The sequence below is a fragment of the Pempheris klunzingeri genome, chromosome 5 (genome assembly GCF_042242105.1).
Source record: "Pempheris klunzingeri isolate RE-2024b chromosome 5, fPemKlu1.hap1, whole genome shotgun sequence".
Lineage (NCBI taxonomy): Eukaryota > Metazoa > Chordata > Actinopteri > Acropomatiformes > Pempheridae > Pempheris > Pempheris klunzingeri.
In genome coordinates this window covers 6954436-6979519 of record NC_092016.1, presented here as the reverse complement: position 1 = coordinate 6979519, position 25084 = coordinate 6954436, and the positions used below count along the sequence as shown (strand labels likewise).

Below are 25084 nucleotides of genomic sequence, written 5' to 3'. Positions count from 1 at the left end.
AGGATAGGTTCATGTCTCAAAACAGCACTCACATGTCCCTACATCTAAAGTGATGGTGGTTACTGCAGTTCTTCCTCCTGTCCTCCATCAGTTGACACTGAAATCACTTTCAGAGCCAGTGTGAAGAAGAGGAGGAGCAATTATAGCAAGTCTATATTGTTTTAAAACAGACTTTAAAAGATTGAACCTATCCTTTATTCTCGATGAATCCATACATGAAGAACTATAAAAAATGTAAGTTTTAAAATTCAGGTGGATAAATTCAATGATAAAAACAAAATTCTGTCTAAAAGGTCTGTGAATTTACCATAAAACTGAGATCAGTTAAACTAATTTGACAAAATTAACATTCATAAATGGGTAGGTATTGAAATGTTGAAAATAATGCTATTAAAGTTCTTACAAAGTCTCTGGCTCTGCAAAAAGAAATATATAAAACCAATTGCTTCTTCTAGTTCTACTCTGCACATAACTTTTTGCTAAAATGCTTGATTTTAGGATAATTGGATGACACTGACCATGAATTATCTCCCACACATCCTCTGTTCACCAGTCTGACAGATCAGATTTTAACAAACAAATAATTTACTACAGTTATTATTAAAAACTGGGATGGACCTCCTCTGACTTTCCTCATCTGTTCCTGTATTTTGGAGACACATTCAAGGCATGTGCTATAGTGCCCTAAATCAAGTAAACTGGCACTATATCTAATGATATGTCATGCAGATCCAAACCAGGTGAGTTTTCTGTTACGCAGTGTTAGAAGTGAGAACGCACCAAAGACAGCAAGAAAGAAAGAACAGGAAGAACAAAAGAAAAAAGTAAAAATGGAGTCATCCACATCAATGTCAAACATACAATGGACTCGCATTGATGAATGACTGCACAGACTTCTCTGCATGATCCCGTTAGTTATAAAAGGTGATATATAAATACTTTCAGATTAACAATCATTCACGCCTCCTTTTGAGCTCAACCGTTAACTGAAGTGAAAACACACACAAACAGAAGACTAGACTACATTGGCAGTGTCAGTTCTCAGCGCTGTGGCTAATGGTTCCCACCTCGGTTGGCTACAGATCCTCTGTGAAGCTGTCAGCACTCTCAGCTGACACAAAACACTCGCCAACATGGCCGACATGTGAGGAAAACACTGGAAGTGACTCACGGATTCGAAGATCAGCCAGAAACAGAGCAGACAGCAACACATCACTGATCAGCTGCAGCAGGAGATCAGGCTTCATTTACTATACACACGAGGATAAAGCAAGATATTTCTACAGAGCTGCATGAAGAAAACCTAACTGCAACTGATGACATAGTCGACAGAATTAAAGTACCTATGTTAACAGTCGTCTTCAAATCTGTCCTTCAAGTTGTCCTTCTAAACCATAGAGAACTCCTTACTGTTTATTATGGGCCTTTTGTCTGTTTGTGAGCAGGATTATGGAAATCCTATTGGCCTAATTTTCATGAAACTTGGTGAAAGGGTGTAGCATTGCCCAAGGAAAAACCCTTTAAAAGTTGGAGCGGATCCACATCCAATTCATGGACAAACAATTAATAGCGGATAATTGGCCCATTGCCGGAAGTCTGTGCTTTCCAAGAGTTTGAAATGCTTAGAAACATTTGTTTGTTAATAAGCGCACCAAGGAGTCTCTGGAAAGCAGCATTAACACTGAGTGGAGTATCCTGGTGCAATTAAATAAACTGGCTGGACTGAATCATCAAGTCAGGAACACAAACAATATGATCTGAGCGTGGAAGTTCATTCTTGACCTTTGGCAACAGTATTGTATCAAAATTATCTAAACTCTCAGAGTCAGTTTCCCAGCTTTTCATGCTCTCAAATGCATTTCAAAGTCTTCAACAGCAAAAGCAATTTGCACAGGTGTCATCATGTGACCTGCGCCAGTGTAATATCAAGAGATCACAGAGATCAAACTCCTTTGAAAGCATTTTGGGCATGTTATATCTTCATTATTAACAGCAGAAATGAGGAATAATGTGCAACAAAGGTGCCCAACGGTTGGTGCCTCACACCCCCTGTGGCTCTCAGCTCCAAACCCTTTGGTTCCAACCGAAGATCTTAAAAAACAGCTCGCAAATATATAGCCTCAGTTTAAAAAGGCTAACTTCCTAAAACAATGGGTCATTGTCATTTCTGTCAAGTGTTGCAGTACTGAAACGGGAGGAAATGGTGCATTTGTTTGGGAAAACGATACATCAGGCTTTTGCATAAAAACACCATAATCTTCTCACTAAAGTATTTATTGTTGGTCTTCATTGGATTTGTTGATATTCTAGAAAATGTAGAATATCACCAGACTTTCAGTAATAACTGGAGTGACTACTCATGAAGTATTTTTACACAGATATTTTGAGCTCTTCTTGCAGCTCGGCCGTGCAGCGCCTGGAGCAGCAGATGATAACGAGGCTTCGGGGTCAGCGAGAGAAGAATAAACAAAATAAAAAGGAAAAATAAAAGAAGCAGAAGAGGCGCAGGGCGTCCAGCCTGAGCAAACCTAGGTTCATTTCCAGTCCTTTCAGGTCGTCCTGTTAATGGCCCAGCCAAATGAAAAGCCTAACACTCTCCATTCTGCCTTTATTGGGGAGTACATTTCGGGATGGGAAGTTTCTGAGTGTGACACATGGCCCCACAAAAGACCAAGGCTTGCTGAAGAATGCCGGCGCTGTTTCCACGCCTGCGATGCCCGCGGCCTCGTGTCTGAGACGAGCATTAGTGATCGCTTTTTTATTAACGCTGCCATTTTGTTTTTGTGTGGTTGCAGAGAAGCCCGCAAGGACTCTTAGACATTTGTGTTTCACCCCCCCCTCCTCCCTCTTTTCTTTGTCGCTTTTGTTCAAAAGAAAAAAAAGACAGCAAAAGTGAAATCTCCACAATCAACTTCCAATCGACGCTCCTCTCCTTTTCTTCCTCACTTCTTTTCTTCTGACTCTAGCTGCCCTGTGGCCTGCTTTCCCTCTGTCTAATTCCGATGTAGGTCATTTTACATTCGCTACCTCCAAAACAAGGGATTGTCCTTAATGTAATTTGGAAAAAAAGAGGGAGTGAAGGAGGCGACTCTAAAGAAAACGAGACAAAGAGATATAGATTAGTGCTGATGATAAGCGGAGGGGGGAGGAGGGGTTGTATTGATTGGGGGACAGAAAGCGGAGGAGTGATGTTGATCCATGTCGAGTCCAACTTTCAGCTATTATCTGCAGAGGGGGGTGTTAAAGGGGGGTCGCGTGCGTGACAGAAAATATGGATGGATGTCACTGCTCTTGGCACAGATGGTGTGTTTAGTCCAGACTGTCTGCAGGTTTCTTCACTTTGAATTGTTCAAACTGCTTCTCATCAGTGAGAAATGCTGTAGTGGTGGACCCCGCCACCAACAATGAAACTTTAACCTTAAACTGGAATTACATTTCTGCAGAGATACATGTAAACATCTTTGTTGAGTGTACAGCATTATGGGTGACCCTTAAGCACCGCACACCTCCTCCACCTCCCATCAGGAGGCTGTTCTGAAAGATGAAGAAAAAAGAAACATAAAAAAAGAAAGTCCATTTTCTCCCTAGAGCTGAACATCATATTCTGATTAGATGCTGGAAAAACAAGTACTAGTAGAACTAGTACTGTAAACGCCACAGTACTGGAGGTGGACTCCAGCTGATATGTGACCTCTGACCTCAAAAGCACTGATTTACTACATCATTATGTTTTTAGACTCTTTTTCTGAATAATTATTTCTCCTGCTGTGTCAGAAAACATTGTGTGTGTGTGTGTGTGTGTGTGTGTGTGTCCACACCTCAAAAGTATTTACAGGTGTTGGGGAATACTACTGTGTGTGAAAAAAAAGTTATATATTGTCTTTTGTGGCTCCACAGGGAGATGAGCAAAATCTGACTAATCGCCTCAAGTGATGTCACTTAAGTCAGTGCTGGTTGGGGCCGGTGGCTACAGTTTAAAAGAAAATAAGAAATCTGGAGGTGTGGAGTTTGAAAGAAGTAAGCCAAACAGACCATCTGTAGCCTCAAGCAGAAATGAGGAGCGGCTAACGGCTCAAGGCTACGTTAGCCAGTACTAGTATAACATGAATGAATCTCTGACTAAAGAGAGTTGCATTCTAGGAGATCTAAGAGCCAGATTTTGACAAGGAAGGACGTTGAAAGACATTATCTCTGGTTCTGCTGTATTGAGTTTGATAGTTTTATTAAGCTGTGCATCTAAAGTCTGACTGATGTGGTGCAATGTTAAATTAGTGAAGTACTAAAATGTAAATATGGTTTGTACGTGTCAAAATCTTGTGTGTTGAGGGGTTGGTCTATGTGTGTGGGGTGGGGGTAGCTTTGTGCGCTCAATCTCTCCATATCCATCTTGTCTGGGCTCCATTGGTATCGTCACGGCAACAGTCACATCTATGTGACATCCTGCTCTGAGAGGTGGTGGTGGCTGCTGATGGCAGGTTATTGATGCAGACGAAGAGGAGGAAGGAGAGCGTTTCAGTTTCAGGTGCACCAGGCTGAGAGATGTGACTTGATCTGCCTGTCGGAGCGTGGCAGTGGCAACGGAGATGATGTCAGAGTGAGCAGAGATGAAGATGCAGACAGACAAGCCCATCAGTCTCCATCTGGCTGAGCGAAGCCTCTCATAGTGCAGAGTGCAAACAATATCAACTCAGGGAAAAGTTTGAGAGAAGCACACAAATGCATCCCAGCTGTTCTGCTGTATTTGAGGGCACCGCTGAAACCCTGGGAGGTTAAGACAAAGGGACAGTTTGGACGTCTCTCCTCAGGATCGTCCTCATTGTCAAACTGACCACCTGCTTCTTCAAAAACACAACTGACAGGTGTAAACAGCGCCAAAAAACATCTTCAGGGGTGAGTCTTGACCCCACAACAGGCCCGTCTGTTCGTACTGAGGACAAAAGTCAAAAGTGGATTTCTGGTCAAAGGCCAAACTAAGCCTCTAATGATTTCCACTTCATTGGACTTTGTTTGTGGGTCATTGTTCAAACGCTGGTCCATTTGTGAACTTGTGGCCGTAGTGAACAGGAAGTGATGTCTGCTGGAGTTTCTTTAGCAAACTCGCGCTCGTCTGTTTGTCCATTTCTTCACTTCAGTTTTCACTTTAGATCCAAAAATGGCCAGCTGCTGAAACCTGCTCACAAATTTCTCCTCAAGCTACATCAAGATGAAGGCCTGGTTTTGTTTTATAGAATCCACGTCGTCTCCAGTCGGCCCTCAATAATCATCTTCTTTTGTTCTTTAGTTTTTCTTTAGATTTGTCATCTCTAACGAAGCTTCCTTTCAATCTCAAAGTAATTTCTTCTGACTTGAAAACTTAAGCTTTTCAACTTTTTCAACATTGTCTGAGATGAGACTCCACTGTTTTCATGACCACAGTAGCTATCAAGGTGTAGCACCAATTTCCTCTAGTTTGTGTTCATGTTTTGCACCGTTACACAGCAAACATTTAAGATTTACTGAAGAATATCTTAACCACCAGGCTAAATCGGGTTTCACCGCGCTCCCTGGTTGAAAGTCGCCCACTGTCACCGATTGCTGTGGTCCGTCCTCTGTTGCATCAGTAAACACACCCGGCAGTGATGTCACAGTGTACTGACACACTTGTGACATCTCTAACTCTAACATACTCATATTAGTTGTGTTTTAATAATGTCCAGCTAACACAACTCAGACTACGTACATCTGAGGCTGAGAACACCTTATAGTAGTGGAAGCTGAGCAAAGTCAGACAGTGTAGCTGAATCTGACAGGCTGAGTCTGACATGTCCTAAAATGGCCACCGTACCGTAGGATAAACCCACTGGATTCAGATGATAATATGACCTTTCCTTTGACATCACACACGTAACAAACTTGACAATTTTTATCCCACTAGTGAGAAGGACCGAAGAATGGAAATGTTTTCTCTCCAGTTTTTAATTGACTTGTGTAAAATACTCATTCCCTTTCACTGCATACTAAATCAGATGGCAAAATCACTTCTCAGGTCATATGCCATCATCTCTTAGTTATTGACCATTAATTCTACATTACATATTTCAAGAAGCATTGTGGGATAATCTAAGTCCCTAACACATCTCCTGGGGGATTATACAGTATTAAATGAACGATTTGGGACATGGCCTTAAATGCAACACACATGTAGCCAATGTGTGAATGTCAAAAGCATCATTTCTGGGACATCTGAGAGCGTTGTATCCCAATGGCGTGTGTTATCTTTTAGTCTTGACAATCTTTCTGTGACTTTAACCTATTTTTGTTGCACATTAACACTGTAAGGCATTATACTGCATCATTTATCAACACAAAATACTACTCCTAATCGATCACCAAGTTCCTTCTCGTAAATAAAGTCCTGCGTCAGTGTGAGAGCATTGTTGGGCATCAGCTGGTGAACAAGAGGAAGAGCTGAGAACAGAAGCTGAGGAGTCATTCAGCAGTGTGACAACAACAACAGTCTCGTATACACGAGTCTATAACATGACTTCCACTTGCAAACAGTTTCATTATTTGCTCTCACACACTGGTAGATAAAAGCACCGCTGCTTGCTCACTCTTTGTGCTCTGACATGCTTCCAGAGACATGAAGCTGAAAACAGAACTGGAGACAAACAAAGGAAAGATATTGTGTCTCCTCTCTCATTGTCTCACCTGTTCACTCCAGATTATTAACCTTCAAACAAAGAAGAAGAATACCTCATTAGTGTTTGATAACGCTGTAAGTATGATTTTATTAATGTTAAATAACCTATCTTTGTCCAAGCGTGAGTGTGGTGTGTGAGTGTAACCACTCATCAGTGTGTACACAGGCAGTCATTAGTGTTATTTAACCTCCACATTTCATGAAAAATGGAAAAAAAACCTGCTGGGCGAGCACAGACGAATACACAGGTTCACCAACAAGATCATTATTAAAGCGAAAACGACATTCAAGCCCACTACACGCACACACACACACAGGGAGCTGCACTTAGCACCCAGTTAAGAGCTATTTCAGGGACACCTTCTATTTCCTCCTGCAAACAGCGTGTCAGCACCTCTCGCCATTAATGCTTCAATCTGTTCCATTAAACGGTAACGAGCTGCGCAGAGAACGGGCCGCCGCCGCGCCAAATTACACAAATACTGTCGTAATCAGCTCTCAGTATGAAGCTCTTCATGTCACAATGCTCAGCCAGGATGAGGTGGTCGGCGAGCACGCAGACGCCATCCTCCACACGCAGACAATGGATGAAATGATTTGTAGGTGAGGGTAAGGAAGAGAGAGGTAAGAGAGAGAAACAACAAGATGAGCATGTGTGGGAGTAAAGAGGAAATGAAAAAAGATGTTTGGAAAAAAGAAAGGACAAATGATAAAAAAAAGGGGGAAGAATGAGGGAAATGCATGAAAACAGGTAAAAGGAAAGCACTGATGAAAGGGAAATTTTAAAGGTACCCTGTGAGGTTTTTGTCAAGTGGATTTAAATATTTAAAAAATATGTTTTGCATTCGGCATGTTTGTCACAGTCGGACACTGAATGTAAACATTGTTTACAAGAAAACTCCACAGGCACCTTTGAGATGGATAGATGAGGGGAAGAAGGGAGGAAAGAGTGATAGAGAGAAATAAAAATATGGGGGAAGAATGGAAGAATAAGGAAATAACCAAAGGGGGAGGACAGAGAAGAAGAGAATAAAGATAGATTGGCAGATGGGGGACAGAGAATAAGACAAGAAGGAGGGAAAATTGGAACAAAGAATGCGGATAAAAAGGAAGACAGGAAAAGGAAGAAAGGACTAAAAATTGGGAGGAAGGGAAGAAATAACGACAGAAAATGGATGGGAAGCAGGAAGGAGTTGAAGGAACTAACAGGAACTGTGTTTTCTCTCTCACAGCAGTGCAACCTCCACACTGTTCACCTGTTTCGATATGCTTCCTATGGAGTATGTGTGTGTGTGTGTGTGTGTGTGTGTGTGTGCGTGCATGGACGTGCAACTAATTGGCACTCTCCAACCAAATCACAAACCCTCATAGTTGTATTGGTTTCTGTAATAAAGGAAAGTTCTGCTGTTTTCACGTCTTGAATTCATTATGATGCTGTTGGGAAGATGGGAAGAAGGAGGGAGCAGAACAGGAGATATGTGGGGGAAGAAGGGAGGGAATGAAGATGGAGAGAAGAAGAATGAAGCATAGAAAGTTAGGGGAGACAGGGAGAAATAAGACAAAAATGGGGAAAGGAAAGAAAAAGGTCCACATTAAGATATTTAGATACTAAAGACACTTGTGGTGTTTTATTGTTTGCTGCAGCCCTGAAATCAGAAAACACCTGCACATTCTTCTTCTTCTCACAATTTAAAATGAAAATCACAACCAAGTACAGTAAAGCCAGCTTTCGCACCGAGTCTAGAAAATCGAACACACAATTAATGTTCCAGAAACTGTCCACAACAAAGACTGAACAAACCCTTTAATACACAAACATAAAAACACAATCTGCTCAAATTCCTAGACATTTTTGGACCTTGAATTGTAAAAAGAAAAATTCAAGGTGCGTGAAGTTACTATAACGAATTCTATGACGACTCTCACCTCAGCTGATACTAAGAGCACCTCCACTTATAGTTCTACTAGAAGGAAATGTATTTTTTACATGACGATGTTTATCTAACAGTTCCTAACAGTATATTAAGACATTCAATATAAATGTCAAGTCAAACGTGAAATATTGTGCATTGTTATAAATGAACCTGGTAGTATATCAAGTGGGTAGAATTAGCTCCACATCCAGTAAATGAAAAACAAATGTGAACTAGCATTTCACAGGAACCCTGGTTGGTTTGTAAAGGTGGTGGGTAGCTTCAATCCCACTGTGAGAATTTGGAGCTATTTTGGTCCGACACTGTCAGAATTTTGCAGCAGGCTGACTTTGGTCACCACGTCATGTCTCACGGTGAGATCTAGGACATGTGGACCAGGATCGGCCTCGTTTGATAAGCTTTAGCGTGGGACACTAAATTTTAGAGCTGCATTCCTATTTTGACAAGCCTAGGACACTTTACAAGACCTTTTTGTCTGATCTGCTGTTTTTACTTAAGTTACTTAAGTGTTTGAATGATAAAAGCATCAAGTGAGAATCAGAACCTACTGATGGGTGACGCTGGTTTCTGGATTCCTCCTCTGCAGTTTGTGGTTTTGTTCTGCAGCGGTGGAACAGGCTTGTAGGACTGTCCGGTGGCTCGGTACATGGCCTGGACCCACAGCATCCGGTCCTGCTCATCGTCACAGGCAAACATCACCAAGTCGCCCTCCTTCACTGCGTTGAAAAACACCCGCCCGCCCTGCAGACCTGAGGAAGAGGAGGAAGAGTAGGAGGAGGAGGGAAGGTAAACACTTTGTACCAAAAGCAATCAGCATAGTAAACAAACATCACTAACAAGTGCCCATGCCAGGAAATGATATTAAGTTAGAGAAGAATAGAATGCACTTTATTGTCATTATACAAAGTACAACGAGATTGGAGAGCTTCTCCTTTCCAGTGAGTCCTAAAAATATATAGATATATAGATATATATATATATATAGATAAATTAGGAGTTAAATAGGTAAGAAATTGCACAGATGTGAACAAGAATATTGCACGTGTGTATAGTAGTGTAGTAATAGTAGTAGTATATCAACTTTTGCACATTTGTTATTGGACTGTTGATGATTTGTGATGTGTGTTTGTTTATATTTTATTGTTAACTGTCTTAATTGATGATACAAAGTTCTATTCTATTCTATAAATTCTAGTGTGAGTAAATTAATCTTTCAGCTCCAAAGGAAGTTGACGTGAACAACAAACTTCTGTGTTTGTTGTTAATGGACACAAATCATCATGGAAGTGTTAAGATATCAGTCCACTGTTGATTTCATATCAGTCAGCACAATTTTGATTAATGGTGTCAAATTATGTAAAGACCCTGAATCTGTTTTTAAATCTGGGCTACAAATTCACCTCAGTGACTCTGGTTTTTCATTCTTATATTTTTGTCCATTTTCATTTTTTTGTTTTAGTTCTTTTTGTATCTTCTCAGTTTTCACCTTCTGTAAGTCTCTATTAACATCTGTCTGTTTTTTAAACAAGTTTTGCACAAAGTAAAGTCCCATTTTAAGCTTAAAGGATTAAATATCTTTTGTTTCACATGTATCTTGTTTTTTTTGTTTTCATGCAGATCTTGCTTGTGGCGCTCAGACGGTTTTCACTATTTCTTGTGAAATGTCTGAGTAGCTCACGATCATCATATCCAGTCTGCGAGGACATTGGGCTGTGAAGGGTAAAATATGCTATGAGATGGTACTTCAGACCTTACGCGTCGCCATGGATATGACTGGAGTCAAGATCTCAGAGCATTTTTTCTGAACTGCTTTGGGCTGAATTGACATTGGCAATTGCACACATTGTCAATATGAACTCTTCAGATGAATACGGGATTCTAAATTCTAACTAGATACTATTTTGCTGTGGTTTGAATTATAAACCAAATAACAAAAAACAGAGCCTTTCTCAACAGTGTGTCACAGGATTCACTCAATATGTTAAGATAAGGATGATAAGTTTATTTAAAAAAAAACTATCTAATGTTTGGCATCCACTACAGCTATGTAATTAGCAGAAAGTCCCCTTGAGGCTCCTTGCAGACTCGTGGTTTTTTGACAGCACGCAGCTCTTACAGATGTCTCAAACACGCTGCAGGTACATTTCTGAGTTTTAAGTATCGAGAATTATGGAGGTTTGATTTAACCATGGATCGTCTCATCCAGCAGTGTGTGACCTGGTATGTGTGTTGTTGTCTGGACGTTGTTACAGTGTGATGTCCTGTGTGATGATGATTAGACGGCTCAGGTGTGTCTACCTGGCTGAGGGTCACAGTAGTCCACTGTGTAGCCCTCCAGCTGCATCAGCTCCTGCGGCTCGGCCTTCTTCTCCCTGTAGCTGCACATGGCGAACGTGTACTGACTCACCTGTGGGACAAACACGTGCACTGGTGACCCACCACAGGTATAGCGTACTACATGTACACGTAAAGTTCTAAAAACACACAGATGGAGCTCATTTCCAGTGCTGCTTTTGTCCCAAAAGCTGTGGATTTATGTAGTTTTATACACAACATGAGACAATTTCATGATGTGTTGTTTTTCACACTCAAACTGGAAACTTGCTTTATGTTACAAAAATGTGTAGTTTGTAGCATTATGGCAACATTTTCCTCAGGCTTTTGTATCTGGACCACGTTTTCTCCAGCTGAAAGCCTGAGGTACAGGAAGGATTTCTTCTATCTGCATCTAAGAGTGTCAACCTCAGTTTCGTCAGCATTTGTTATTGCTGCCTCATCTCACGATTTTACATGCTCGTCATTTTACATGAGTTTAAACACGCACAGAAAGTTACACCAACTGTGTCTGAACCAAATGTATTTCAACAGTCACCCTACAAACATGGACACCGATCTGCTGCTGTAACAGCCTCCACCTTGTCTGCTTTCAGTCTTTCAGCCACTGGAGCATTCGTGAGGACCAACAGTGATCTGGCTAGAGATATAATTTCCACTCAATTACATGTCATCTGATCTTGTATTTATCACTTTCTTACCTGTACGAGAACAAAATATCTTTTTTTCCAGCGTTTCCAGACTCTCTGTCCAAGAGCGTACAGGTGCCTGAAACATAAAGAACATCTCATCAGCTTAAAGGAAGACAAATTGTTGGTGTTGTTTTCAATATAATGCTGATAAGTTATGAGAACATTTTAGTCACCAATGATAGTGTCTCCAAATAAGTCAGTTGAAACAGCCAATAAAAAACTATTGTTTCTGAGACTTCAAAGTGATGTCTTGTCGAAGTGAATGTTCAGTTGTTGTTTTGTCCGTTTTTAGCATGAAAAATGACAAATGATTGATGATTAAAATAGCTGTGAATTAGTTCTTTAACCCACGAATCGTTGCAGCTCTAAATTCATCCAGTGTGGAATGTATTTCACATTTCATGTGGTACGAGAAATAACACGTACGTTTTAACCTGTGTAATGCTCAAAACCCAAATGTGCATACAGTATAATGTGAAAATGTCACATGTTGCGATGCACCATGAGTGACAGACAGGTAGAAATTGAAGTTAGTTTAAAAGTGACCTCAGAAACAGCAGCCGAAAAACAATCTCACTACAGGGTCCATTTAGTAGCTGTTCTGGAGCTTTTGATTATATTGTATGAACTTTATCAGCAGACGAGAGTTTGCACAGTTGTTTTAGAAATGCCGTTTTCAAGGTCAAGACAAAACTTTAAAACTCAAGCTCAACCTTTAACATAACATGGACTGGATGTATATACAGTAAGTGCTCAGAAAAAAATCAGAAATTGGATCATCTACATTTCCATGACAAACCCCACCAGCTAATGAAGATCGTGTGATGACTGAAGGCTCCAGAACAGCTACTTCATGGAGCTTGAGGAGAGACTGTTGTGTCAAATGCAAAATGTGCTTAACATGCAATATATTTACATGCCTTTAGTTTCTGTAAGGGAGTTGTGGAGTTCAGTACGTGTCGTGTAGGTGTTTTCATATGTTCTCCCCAGAAATCAGTCAATTCTTTCTCTTCAGTTTAGTGCATATTTTCCTCAAATATCTTAATTTGTTTCCTCAAATAAATAATTTGTGAACTGGAATCACTAAACCGTGCCTACAGATTGCATAACTTGCCTGCGCATGTCTTTTAGAGCTTCAGCAATCAGTCAAATAATCAACTATTCAATCTACAGACAATGAATTGACAACAATTTTTTTTTTAAATCATCACTTAATCATGTAACACAATAATGAAGCAAAAAAAACAGACACTCTTTAATCTCAGATTAATTGATAACAAAAATAACTACTCCCTTGTGTATGTGATAATATAACACTACTAATCCAAGGGAACGCTCAAGGGTATAAATTACAACAATAAAAGAACAAAGAATCAAATTGAGCCCACAAATTCCCTCAATTTAAGGGAATAATTTATCCTCATTTTGTGTCACTCCTGGCAGCTTTCAGTAGATGTTTGGCTTGAGATGTGGCCTGTCAACATTTTCAGGCAGCAGTTGAGACTCTTCGCATATGATGTTGATGTTTATAATTTAATGCAAAACACAAAAACAACCAGGAGCCTTTGAGAGTCTTCAAGGATCAGATTCTATCAGGATTCACTTTAAAGCTTGATGATGCATGAATTTTGTCTATAACAACATGTCATTATTTTCATTATTCCCCCAGCTGTGAACATTATTAACACATTAATTTCCTCCCCCAATGTGAAACTAAAAGTAATGAGTCCTGAGCTGAGAGAGAGGCCGTGACACAGACAGCAGCTCATTGAAGAAGTCTTGAGGAAAATGGAAGAATGACCAGCGTGGCCTCTCAATCAATGGCTGCTCCCGGGCCTCCTGAAGCGTGGGATACAGGCAAGTGCAAGTGAGGAAAATCAATCGATGGCGAGACCTCTTTCTTCAGCCCTGCTGCCCGCCCTTAAAGAAAAGGCCTCCAGTCAAGGCTGCGGCGCGTCTGGACAGAGAATCTGGGCCATTCTGCACAACTCCAGGTTAACATGTGGCACCACTCGCCGGCCACTTGTGAAAATTATTTGGCCGTCTGTCCTCCTGCAGGGTTTCAAACATCCATTCAGCCACATGGCGCCACGGTGATGGACTGCAGACGCCAAAGAGTTCACTGCAGGCATTTAACAGTCCTCGCTGCAAAAAAACATCCATCTTTAACTGGTCATTTAGCTGGGTATTCAGACTGTTTTTAAAGAGTGATATAGTCTATTAAAACAAGCAAAACTTGTTTTCCCTTATTTCAAGAACTGCCTAGAAATGAGCGTTGGTAGGTTCAACGTGAACCAGAATGAGGCAGATTACTGCAACAGACTCAAGAAAACGGACACTTTTAATTAATCTGTGTGAAATAAGATCACCACGTGGGCTAACAGAAGATTATTTATGTAATTATGTAAAAAACGAATGCTATTTTAATACTAGATAATAACTGAATGAAGGGAATGGGGGAAAAGAGATGTTCTGTTATTCCAGTGGCACCTGAGACGGATTTCCACTATGTTTTATATTCTAAGGAATCAAAAAGCAACTCTGCCTCCTGTGACATTAAATATTTTCACCCATTTAGTTTGTAACTTGCTGTATGAAAAAAAAAAGTTTAATTGTAAATAGAGTAAATTCAAGATGATCCTTTTCAGTTTTTGAAAATTTTCGCCAAAAGGACACAAATCTTTTTGAATTGTCTTAAAATGATTTTCACCAGGTTTTATGTTCACATGCATCCAAAAGTTGTGACACATCACATTGGCTGGTTTTGTCATTTCTTTAAATACAATAAAAATAAGATATATAAAGAACATATTTTTGCAATGATGAGGAGATTGCAGTAGCACCAGCAGAAATATTACAAAAATTCTAACAAAAAATATTCTGTTCCCTTTAAAGATCAGATTTTCTGTAATAGATTTTTCTGGTTGCTTCAAAAATTCATTCATTGGGATATTTTATAAATTTTTGTGTTCATTTATATATTTTTTTTAACAAAATATGAATTTAGCAAGGTAATAATTTCCACTAAGAAGAGGAGAGCACAGTAACAATTTCATTATGAGTTGAAGAATCCATGACTTCAAGTGTGTTCCCTCCTCCCACCCCTGAAACAAAACCTTCCCCTGTCATAACATCAAAAAAGTCTGAGTCGACTGCACGCTCTGTAACATGTCCTTTTTTATGGTGCGATTCTTCAATATGAGCAAGAAGTAACTCAGAGCTGACTTCCTCTGAGCTCACAAACCTGACCAGAAGCAGGATGACGAATAATTTTCTTCTCTAGCAAAAATAATTTCATGATCACAACAGAAAAGATGTGTGAACAGAAAGGTTCTCAGTTTTGAAACAAAAAAAAAAATAAAATCAAAACCAAAATGTTTCCTGCACTTTACCTTTTTTCTGCCCATTTCACCCTGAAAGTCCACTTGAAATCGTCAGCTTTTTGAAAGATACATGTGTTTAATGTGTTCAGGGTCCTTTTCATAAACCCAGGAAAAAAATATATACATGTAAAACAATTTTGCCCAAAACCTTTTCTGTTTGAGAAAAGGTTGCAGGAGGTGGCCTCTTCTTTGATCATATTTCTTTGACACGTGAGGAGTCTTTTAGCAGAAATGCCAAAGCAGAAATGCAAACTCAGGCTCTGTTTGCCCTGTTAGACTCTGAAAGAAAGATTCACAATGAAAACAGCATGAAATAACCTGAGTGGAGAGAAGTAAAAACAGGTAGAGACCTATCGGCAGGTGACAGATTATCCACACTGGGTGTAGAGGTGCGGGACACCCTGGACTGGTCGCCAGTCAATCAAATGGAGACGGACACCATTCACACTCACATTCACACCGTGAGGCAATTTAGAGTCATCAATTAAACCTAACCTGCCTGTTTTTGGACTGTGGGACAACTCACAACCGAGCTGCTCTATCACAGATTGACAGGAAAGGCAGAAAGCCAGTTTAAAAGCATGAAGAGGAGCTGGGAGTAAAACAGAGATCAGCTGGACTCACAGAGAGATTAACACTGACCCTGTGTGGACATTTAGGAAAACTGCACCCAATGTGTTTCATGTCTTTGTGTCAGTCAGTCTGTTATCAGACTCCCACAGCGCTGTGTTCATTATAGTAACAGAGTCTGTGGGCTCCTGCTGGAGGCTGTGAGGAGGAGGAGGAGGAGGAGGAGGAGGAGGAGGAGGGAGACCAGGAGAGAAAACTGAGGAGGACAAGTCAAGCACAGAGGTGCGAACTCTCCTCAACCTTCCTCTCCATTTCCACTCACTTGATGAACTCCGACGGACTATGAGATTTCTGGAGCTACACATGAGAAGACGGGATATCAGTTTCATCTCTGAGCATCTATACAGAAATATGCTCTGTTGTGTTGCTTAGCTTTGCATAAAGACTGGAAGCCGGAGCAAACTGCTAACAGCTCCATCAAAAGAGATAACATCAATTGTCCAACAAGCCATTCTTTAGCCCTCAAACACAACCATCACTGCTACATTGTCAAGCTGTTACAAATATATCTGAATGAAAATAATACTCAGTGTGTGTTTGGGATTGTACTTTAACTGTACTTCAAGCTGACAGTTAAGGCGGAGTTGAATTGAGGTGAGATCGTTAAACTCCTGAAGGAAGATTTGGATTAATATTGATTTGTGATTTTGTCTCCATCCACTCAAAAATGTTGTTTTGCTCGATGTTACTTCATTTGGGTGTCTGACTGTCACTGTGCAGAGCAATGCATGTGCAAAGTGTGTTTTTCCACATTCATCAATGTGCAAAGGCTCAGTTAAACACTCAGACGTTTATGACATCACAACTAGTTCGGAGGCCAGTGGTGTTTTAATATGAAACTCATTGCAGTGTGATGTGGAAACCTGAAGCATCAAGCACACAAACACCGACAATGGATTGATTATGTTGCATTTTCGTATGCAACATATCTGGAGTGGATCTTTAAGGAATAACTAGTTCAAAAAAAATATAAAAAAATAAATACTTCAGTTCATTTCAGTTCTCTGAGTCACTGACATTCGAGCTTTTTCAAACTCCAAATTCTAAAAACTGAAAAACAGAAGAATAACTACAGAGTAACTTCTGTCACATACTCACACACACAGTGCCGTAGTGTTAAATGAACAGAAATATTTCTTCATTGTAGGTTCGTGTTTGAAAATGAGGTTGTGGTGCCATCTTCTGGTGCACAGTCAGAACATACACAACATATAGGTCATATAAATTCTAGCAGTTTTCCTTAAATCTGAAACAAAGTGGTGCTTAAATATATTTTTGTTTCATAAAACTAAAACTACAGCAGAAGTGAACCTGGAATTGTTTAATGTTATGCATGTAATTCAAGTATTTCCTGTCTAAAAACAAAAGTTTTTAACAATCATTTACAGGAAAGAACTGCACATACAGTAATACGTTTCCCCTAACAATCATTTTTATTCTTTTAACTGATTATAATCTACAAATCATTACAATCTGAAAATGTTGCTGATGTCAACAAAGCTTTAAGTGGGTCAGAAAAAAGTAGTTTAGAGTTAGTTGTTGTTGTTCCCTGTATTCAAATAACCGTTAATCAATATGGTGTGACAGCAGGTACCTATCCTGTGCTTTCTGTTTAGTCAAACAGGGGAAGTACAGCACTAATCCAACAAGAATCACTAAATCAAAAAAACTGAGATGTAATTAAATGATCTTAAATCAGCTTTGGTGGGTTCACTCAGCTTCTAGGAGATTTACAATATTCACCATCACATCTGAAAGTGTCACTGATGCATTAAATCTTTAATAAATACATTTTTCAGTGATGGCATTTGATAAAATTTACTTTAAACAAACTGTCAAACTATCATTTATAGCTGAATTAACGGTACTACAGTTAACACACAACACAAGTGTGAAGCTGTGGATTATATCGCATTACAATACAGTATCACATCCTGTTAGATGTGGGTATAGACAGATTTTAATAAACAATTAAGGGACAGGGTCACTAGTAAGCTGTTATTGTCATATTACCATTCAGCACAGTGTGTGTGCTTCCTTTATCTAACCAGCAGGTGAGGCTGTCAGCCTGCACATACTTCAAACAAGACCATGATACAACCTCACACCTTTTGAACCAACTGTTGAATCACTGCAAGTTGCCTTTTTATTTTTTCTTGTTTTCTTATTTAAATCCGTCTCAACCCTATTGTTTTTATTTTAAAAGCATGAAAGATCAACAACATGTAAGAAACGACAATAGTTTTTAAGCTCTGTCCACTGTGGAGATCATTTCTGTGGAGTTGCAGTGGACTTTCATGTTTTTTTAATGCTTGGTTGTGTTCTGTCTCAATACCCACTATGTTGTAATGTAACATTGTCAACACCAATTTTCCAACCTATTTTCTGTCATGTGTGAGATTTTTTTTAATTCAAATCGTGGTATGATCTGAGAGTAGAGTTCTACAACTCCAGGATTCAGAGATGCACAAAATAATCGCAGCAAAAAAGAATGACAAACAGACTCCGAGATCCCTGGCTTACATTTTCCAAGGAAGTTTTGAACTTTTCTGAAAGCTTGTGAAGCTGCAATGCAGCTGAAAGAATAAACTGACTTGATCTGCTCTGACTCATCACACAATGATAACAAAACTTGCATAACAACCAACATCTGCTATTTTAAGATGCTGCTCTCGGAGGAAACTGACCTCATATGTTAACATGAGCCTCACTTATCATAAATACATGATGTTGACTTAATGACAGTGAAACAGATGTAGAAGTTAGTTAAAAGGTTTTTAAAATGATGAAGCTGGAGACAAACAGAGGAGAAGAGAATGTAGAAGCTTCGAAAAGTTAGTAAGTAAGTAAAAAAAGTAAGTTAGTTTTCAGATAAGACCTGATCTATTCCTTTTAGACGTTTGGCTGTAGAACAGAGGGAATGATTCCTGCATGTCTGTTAACGTGTTCAATTTGGTCTCACCCTCTTCTATCTTGGTCTTAAACAAGATTTTGGACATTTCTTTCAGGATCTGGCGACCCTGTAGAGGACTAGACCCCGTGACCCCCTCCAGACTTACCCGCTGTGCTTCATGTTGGGGGGTTTGTCCATGCGGACGGCCAGTTTGATCTTCAGCTCTGTGTCCTGGCTGTTTTTGGGGACGACCATCCGGTGGAACTCGGCCTGCTTCGGCCCGTTCGTGGTCGGATTCAGGACCACCTGAGGGGAGACGGGGCACAGAGGAGGGCAGGGACTGATTAAACAAATGCCATAAAATGGTCCAGAGTGTGAATGTTCTTCTGTAAACGCTTATGCGAGCACATCAGGTAGTGACAGTAGGCTGTGGTAATCATCGAGTTTTTTCATGATGGCTGAAATGTGTGACCACAGAAGACAGCAATAGTTTTCCAACCAAAAGAAAGCACCTCCGCCCCTTAGTTACAGTTACTATGCTGGATTATTTTTAGGTAACAATATGTCAACGTCTTTTCGGCCATCTGCTGACAGTTTTAGGCTTTGGAAATGGATCAGGATACTGAGTATCTTTAGACAAGTGTGTATGTTGTCAGCATGCACTGATCTGCTCCGCTGTATCTGTATCATGGCCAATTCTTAGATTATTAACTGGATCGGTTGTAGGACTTAGTGTGACTGATCCACATTAGATACAGTTTCTTTGTCAGTGTCATTATAAAATTCAGTGTTTTCAGTATTAGTTACACCCCTCAAGTCAAAAACAGCCACCGACTCAATTGTTAGTGCCACAATTATCTCTGGCTTCATGTTACCTTAAATGAAAGTGATCTTAAGTTCCATGCACTTAGGAGGTACAAGATTTTCAATTTGGGAAAAAGAAATGGTTGGTTTGGTGCATCTGTGTTTTGTAGTTAGTAACTTATAACATCTGAAGCATTTGAGAGGGAAAATGACCAAGATTGTTTGTGCTCAGTGTTGTGATTTTTGCATTGCAGCTAAGAGGCTGTTCTTAAGATAGGTCACTCAGATTCTCCCTCCAGACACATGTTTTGATGGTAATCACAAAGGGAAGTGAAAATCCACCCAGATTTTAATTCCCACCAATCACAAATTCCTGGTTCTGGTGCAATCAAATTGATACATATTCTTACAATCACAAAGGAACGTCAAATAGCAGCTCTGAGCCCTGCGAGTGTCTGCCAAACAGCAGCCAGAGCTCATTTCATTTACTGGGCTTTGTTTTCAGTGTCCTTCATCTGTTTGCTGCGAACACACACACAGAAACACACTTTCTTTGTGCCAGTGACTCCTGTTAACATCTCCAATATCATGAAGGACATCTGAAACTTTCTGAACAGGCAGACTTTGTCCTTCACCTTCCAATCAGCATCAGTTAATAACTAAAAGGGTCGACACCTTCACTTATGGTTTTATTTCTCCAAAGGAGATTAAAGCTGATTTTAATGTTTCATGGACCCTCAGTGATCCTAATCCTGTCCTCTTCTGTTTTATGGCTTTTTTCCCCCGTCTCCCAGTAATTAGTCATCCACCCAGGCTGTGGTATATGTAGAAGTACTAATTTGAAGGCACATGAACTTGCTTCTAACTGGCAAGAAGAGTCCCTGACTTAAACAGTTTCATGAAACCAGTGATGTCTAAAAAGGGCTTAAAGCAAATTCAGCTGCCTTTGACTTATCACTTCAGATCTCCCGGTAATAAAAACAGCCCAAGGATGCTGTTCCCTCAGCAAGATGATTGGTGTCTTATCTGTGAACAGCATTTCACAATTTCCAAATCCTACTACAGACCTCTAAAAAAAAAAAAAAAAAAAAGATGGCATGCACTTTCAGGAGGGGCCAGACAACAAGTTTCACTGCTGACTCGAGGCTGTTAGTATTTCTAAAACCCTGGTGTTGGCTCTGTGATTCAAAGTGACCAGCGGAGAGTCACAATAACTCATCAGGAACACACAGCAGCTCCACGTACCAGTTAAATCTGGACCACTGGTCGAGGCTTTCATCATTGCATGTGACAGGATTTGTCCGGAGACTTAATTTCACGTGAAAAGTAAAATTTCATTTACATCCTCACATAAACCAGCAAGTCTCCAAAAGGACATTTTTAAAATGAGATGTATTTATATTCACCTCAGCCCTCAGCCGCTGTGGTGTTGATACTGATGCTGACTGAGTTTTGCTGTCGAAACGAACGAGGGTGTAAAAGTGATGAGAAGTGACGGTCAGCTGCTGATATCAACACAGATGGACGTCAACAATCATATTTGCCTCGATGTAAAAATAAGACCCAAGTCAGTTTATTTGTTCAGTAGTGTTAATTAGTTCATTATTCAGGGAACAATTTGTTTGATATGGAGTTAATTTGCTCTATAGTTTAATGGAACAAAGCTCAAATTAAGTGGAGCGTTTAAAATGATCTAATGCTGTTCAGTCTAATTGTTTCTTTCAGAGTTACAAGTTCAAACAATACAGTTGTAATTTATCACAGGGCATATTACATATTTAGGGCTTATTAATTCTGTTTGCTGTCTGTGACATTGTCCAATATGCAGTTAGATACTGTATGTACAGCCCCTCTGATTCATGTGGTACTGATTGGACTTTTAAGATGATGGTTTTCTATTTAAGCTACATATAAGACCAGTTCTAGCTGAGAAAAGACATGTATACTTGGAGTGTAGGAGACATGTGAACCTGTACACATCTGTAGGCTTTGTTTTGTTTGTGTTTTGGTTGGTTTACTTATATTTGTTTGCACTTATGCAAAGCTAGGTCTGTATTTAAACCAAACTGTTGGAGATCATCTGGGATATTATTTGCAGATTGTCTTTATGTTTAAACTTGCATGAGGCTGCATGATATTGAGCTGCAAGATGCTGGTGGGCAGACATAATACAGCTGCATGGTTAGTTGCTCATTAAAATGATCACAGAACAGATGGGTCATGTAAATAACCAGACATTAAAATGAAATTATTCATCATATGTTTACTTATTCATGAACTATTTCCTTTGTTGTTTTTGTGCTTATGTACTTATTAGCTTATTAATTGCCACCGAACAGACTCTGATCATAAATTCACCCATTTTGTGTATTTTGCATCTACAGCAGTCAGGTTGTGAGTGGCACAGTGTGGTGGACTCTCACCCGGCCCAGCTCCTTGTCCTCCAGAGCCAGGACCCCGGTACTCTCCGTGAACAGCTTCACTTTAACCGAGGGCAGAGGGTGAGTCGTGGTGAAGTCCCCCTGAGTGCCCCACCTGAAAGACACAGGGATCCTCTTTAAAGCTGGTCAGCTTCTACTGATCTCGGATGTTGTGTTAACTCACACTGCACATTATAACACACTTTGTGCATTTCTTCCATGTGGGTCTCTGTCCAGCTGCAAAGTTCAATTTTATATTAAAGCATAGTGTCAATCAACATTTTTAGACATATCGAGTAGCAGTCTGACAACATTAAAACATGTTCACCACAGATTAGAATGGATCTTTTGATAGAAGCCAGGTAGAAAATCTGACTGTGGAACTACTCAAACTGCAAACATTCAACCAAATTGTCTGACCTGCCAGAAATCCAACAATATGAAAGACAGCAAGATCACTGCTCAGGCAATTAATCAGCAGTTAGAAGGAACAAAAGTACTATTTGTGCATTCAGATATCAGCCTTAATTTGTAGTTTAGTGATTGCTTTTAGTTATATCAAACCCGTCTTCAGATGCTGCACATGTGAACCCAATATTTCCTGCTGCTGCTGCATCACATTAAAACCAGCATGAGGCTTTTATTCTGATGCAGCTTTCAGAAATGCCATTTGTTCGAAACCAAGGTTAGCAGAGATTTGGTGCCATAGTTCTGCATAGGAAGATATGGACATATTATTATGTTCAGGTCATAAGTTTAAGCTACTGTAGGCAGTTATACTACAAGAAGGAACTGCCACATTGATGTCATGATGATTACGGTGGTTTGTCTGAACCAGAACATCTCAAAACACATCAGCAAAGTGAGCAAATGTCGAGAATATTTAGTGGCAGTGGTTTGCTTTGCAGTTGGACAGTCACCTGCAGAAAAGTATCTAACACATCAAGCTTTTCTGACTTAGAGCACTGACAAAAAAGTTTTCATGGTCATTCTGGCTTACTGATCATTGGCCTTTGGTTCCTCCTCTGAACTGGATAAACATGGTGGTGGTTGCGGAAAAAAAAATTCTCTTAAACTATCAATCAAAATCAATGTGTGTATAAAATATGATGGTGGTTCTGTCCTACAGAATTCTTCTGTAACATCATGCTACGCCTAGTTCTAAGTTGTTTTGAGAAACTGGGTTTGTTGCTTCCTACAACAAATAGAACATTTGTCAAGCTCAGATGAACCACATTAGATATTTTCCAGATATTGAAACTGACAGGGAGAGCTGAGCTTGTGTCTTTTTATGTCCTTAAATTGTCATGAGCACAACAATCAGACAGCCTTCATGTGTGAATCTGAGTAGGACACACTGGTTTTGTTTATAAACGCATGGACAAAGCTCCAAGTGTAGCTACTGCATAGCATTAACATAATGTATACCTCATAGTTTTAAATTAGCAGGCTCCGAACCCCACAAGGCCTGGAGTATCATTCTTAATTGCAATTACTAAGACATCACAGCCTGCAAAGTTAACTTCTTCAAAAAGTCACCTTGTTAACGTTGCTCAGTTTCCTGTAATAATAACACATTAGGTCTTGGTCTCAGATTGAGAGGCAGTAAACAGGCCCATCGGGGTCAGCTGTTCAAATCACTTATTGTTCACCTCACAGAGACTCTAATGGAGCAGAGTGGTGCCTTCTGCTCAGGATGGCGGACACGCTGCTATTATACACACAGCCATGCTCCCAAGATTACACACCTTTATACCTATACTGCCATTTTACGTATGTAAGTATGTGTGTGTGGTGCACAAATGACAAGTGACCCCTTCACTTGTTGAGGACGAGAAGCAAAGTCTGGCTCTCCAGTTTCCAAGGCAACATTGTATGAAAGGTGTGTTCTCTCTCTCTCTCTCTCTGTCTCTCTCACACACACACACACTCTCTCTCTCTCTCTGCTGTCACATTCTAGTCTCCAGGTTCACACTAGATCATACCTGCAACCTGCAAGGTTTAAGTTTAATAATATATATATATATATATGGTCAAATAATATGGCAAAATTCTCACTTTGAGATGCCAAGCTTTGCATGTTATGCTCCTTACTGTTTATATCACAATATATATATAGTAATCATGTTTTTAGCCATCATGTCTATCGGGATAGCAAAGTTCATCAGTCATGCGGTTCATCACTTTGGTTCAGACTCAAATAAACACGGATTTCCCTAAATAAAAAAGATTCTCGTGGTCCCCGGAGGATAAATCTAACAGACTTTGGTGAACCCCAGACTTTTCCTCAAGTGTTATCGCGTTGACATTTGTGGTTCAGTCTGAAACAATAAGTATAACAGGGCAGTTATCCTTAGAAATATCACAGCATCTGCTGAATGGATTGGCACATTTTGCTGAGACATTCATGGTTTTCTGACTCCTGAGTGAGTTCCTGTTGAGTTCCTTTATTATCAGATAGTGTTTGTGCATTATGTGTCAGTGTGCCTCAGAGGCAAAGTTGTGTTTTCATTTTAAAATCTGTTTACAATCCAAACCCTCCAGGCTACATCTGAAACTGAGGCCAACCTTAGATATTATACCATTTTCAGAATAGGGAGAATTAGTTTTGAAGCCCTGCAGCTGGTGATACAGGAGCAAAAGACTTAAAGTTCATTTACATTGAAAAACAGATTTAATTTGCAAACCTTTTTTCCATCTCTGCAAGTTAATTTTCATTGCGGACGGAAGCAACTTGTGCGAGCCTGAAAGGAAGGTTTAAAAAAAAAGTGAAAAAATGGTGATCAGGAATGTGCTTAATTTGTAATAAATAAATAAATAAAAGAATCAGTGGTTTGGCCCTTTAAGGGAGACACAGACGCTTGACATTCCACAATAATTAAGGGTATTCCTAATGAAAATGTCCTCAGTGATTAAAGAGCTGTTGCGTTACAACTGGAGGAGTCATCAGAGCAATTGGACAACGGTGTAATCACAGCTAATCATGTTGTCCATGTAATTATAGTTAACTACGATGTCATTAAGTGTACGGGTGTGTTACTGAAGATGAGGGATGTGGAAGTGCGCTGTGGGCTAATTACACTGAAGGTTACAGGAGCCTCAGTAAAGCTGGCTTTACAGCACAGGATCCCTGGTGACCTAAGAGGTCGCCAGGTGACGGTGAGCTCGTCTAATTGGTTCTGTTTGGTGATTCTGGCAGGTAGACAAAAAAACACTCCACCAGCAGCCGGAGCATGTGAAAGGGCAGCCTCATTACCGCGAGGACCCCTGCTGTTCGACGGGCGTCCAGCTACCAACTGCCACCAAGAAGGT

General features: G+C 40.0%; 1 protein-coding gene across 1 annotated transcript in view; it reads right to left on the bottom strand.

The window, feature by feature from the left end:
* Positions 1 to 25084, bottom strand: part of LOC139200878 (calcium-dependent secretion activator 2-like) — a 109296-nt gene that overhangs the window by 61327 nt on the left and 22885 nt on the right. Inside the window, exons 5-9 of the mRNA XM_070830024.1 lie at positions 21776 to 21887; positions 18715 to 18854; positions 11652 to 11718; positions 10915 to 11023; positions 9165 to 9365 (exon numbers count right to left, since the gene is read on the bottom strand). Coding sequence (XP_070686125.1) covers positions 9165 to 9365; positions 10915 to 11023; positions 11652 to 11718; positions 18715 to 18854; positions 21776 to 21887 — 629 coding nt within the window. The remainder of the gene's footprint in view (positions 1 to 9164; positions 9366 to 10914; positions 11024 to 11651; positions 11719 to 18714; positions 18855 to 21775; positions 21888 to 25084) is intronic.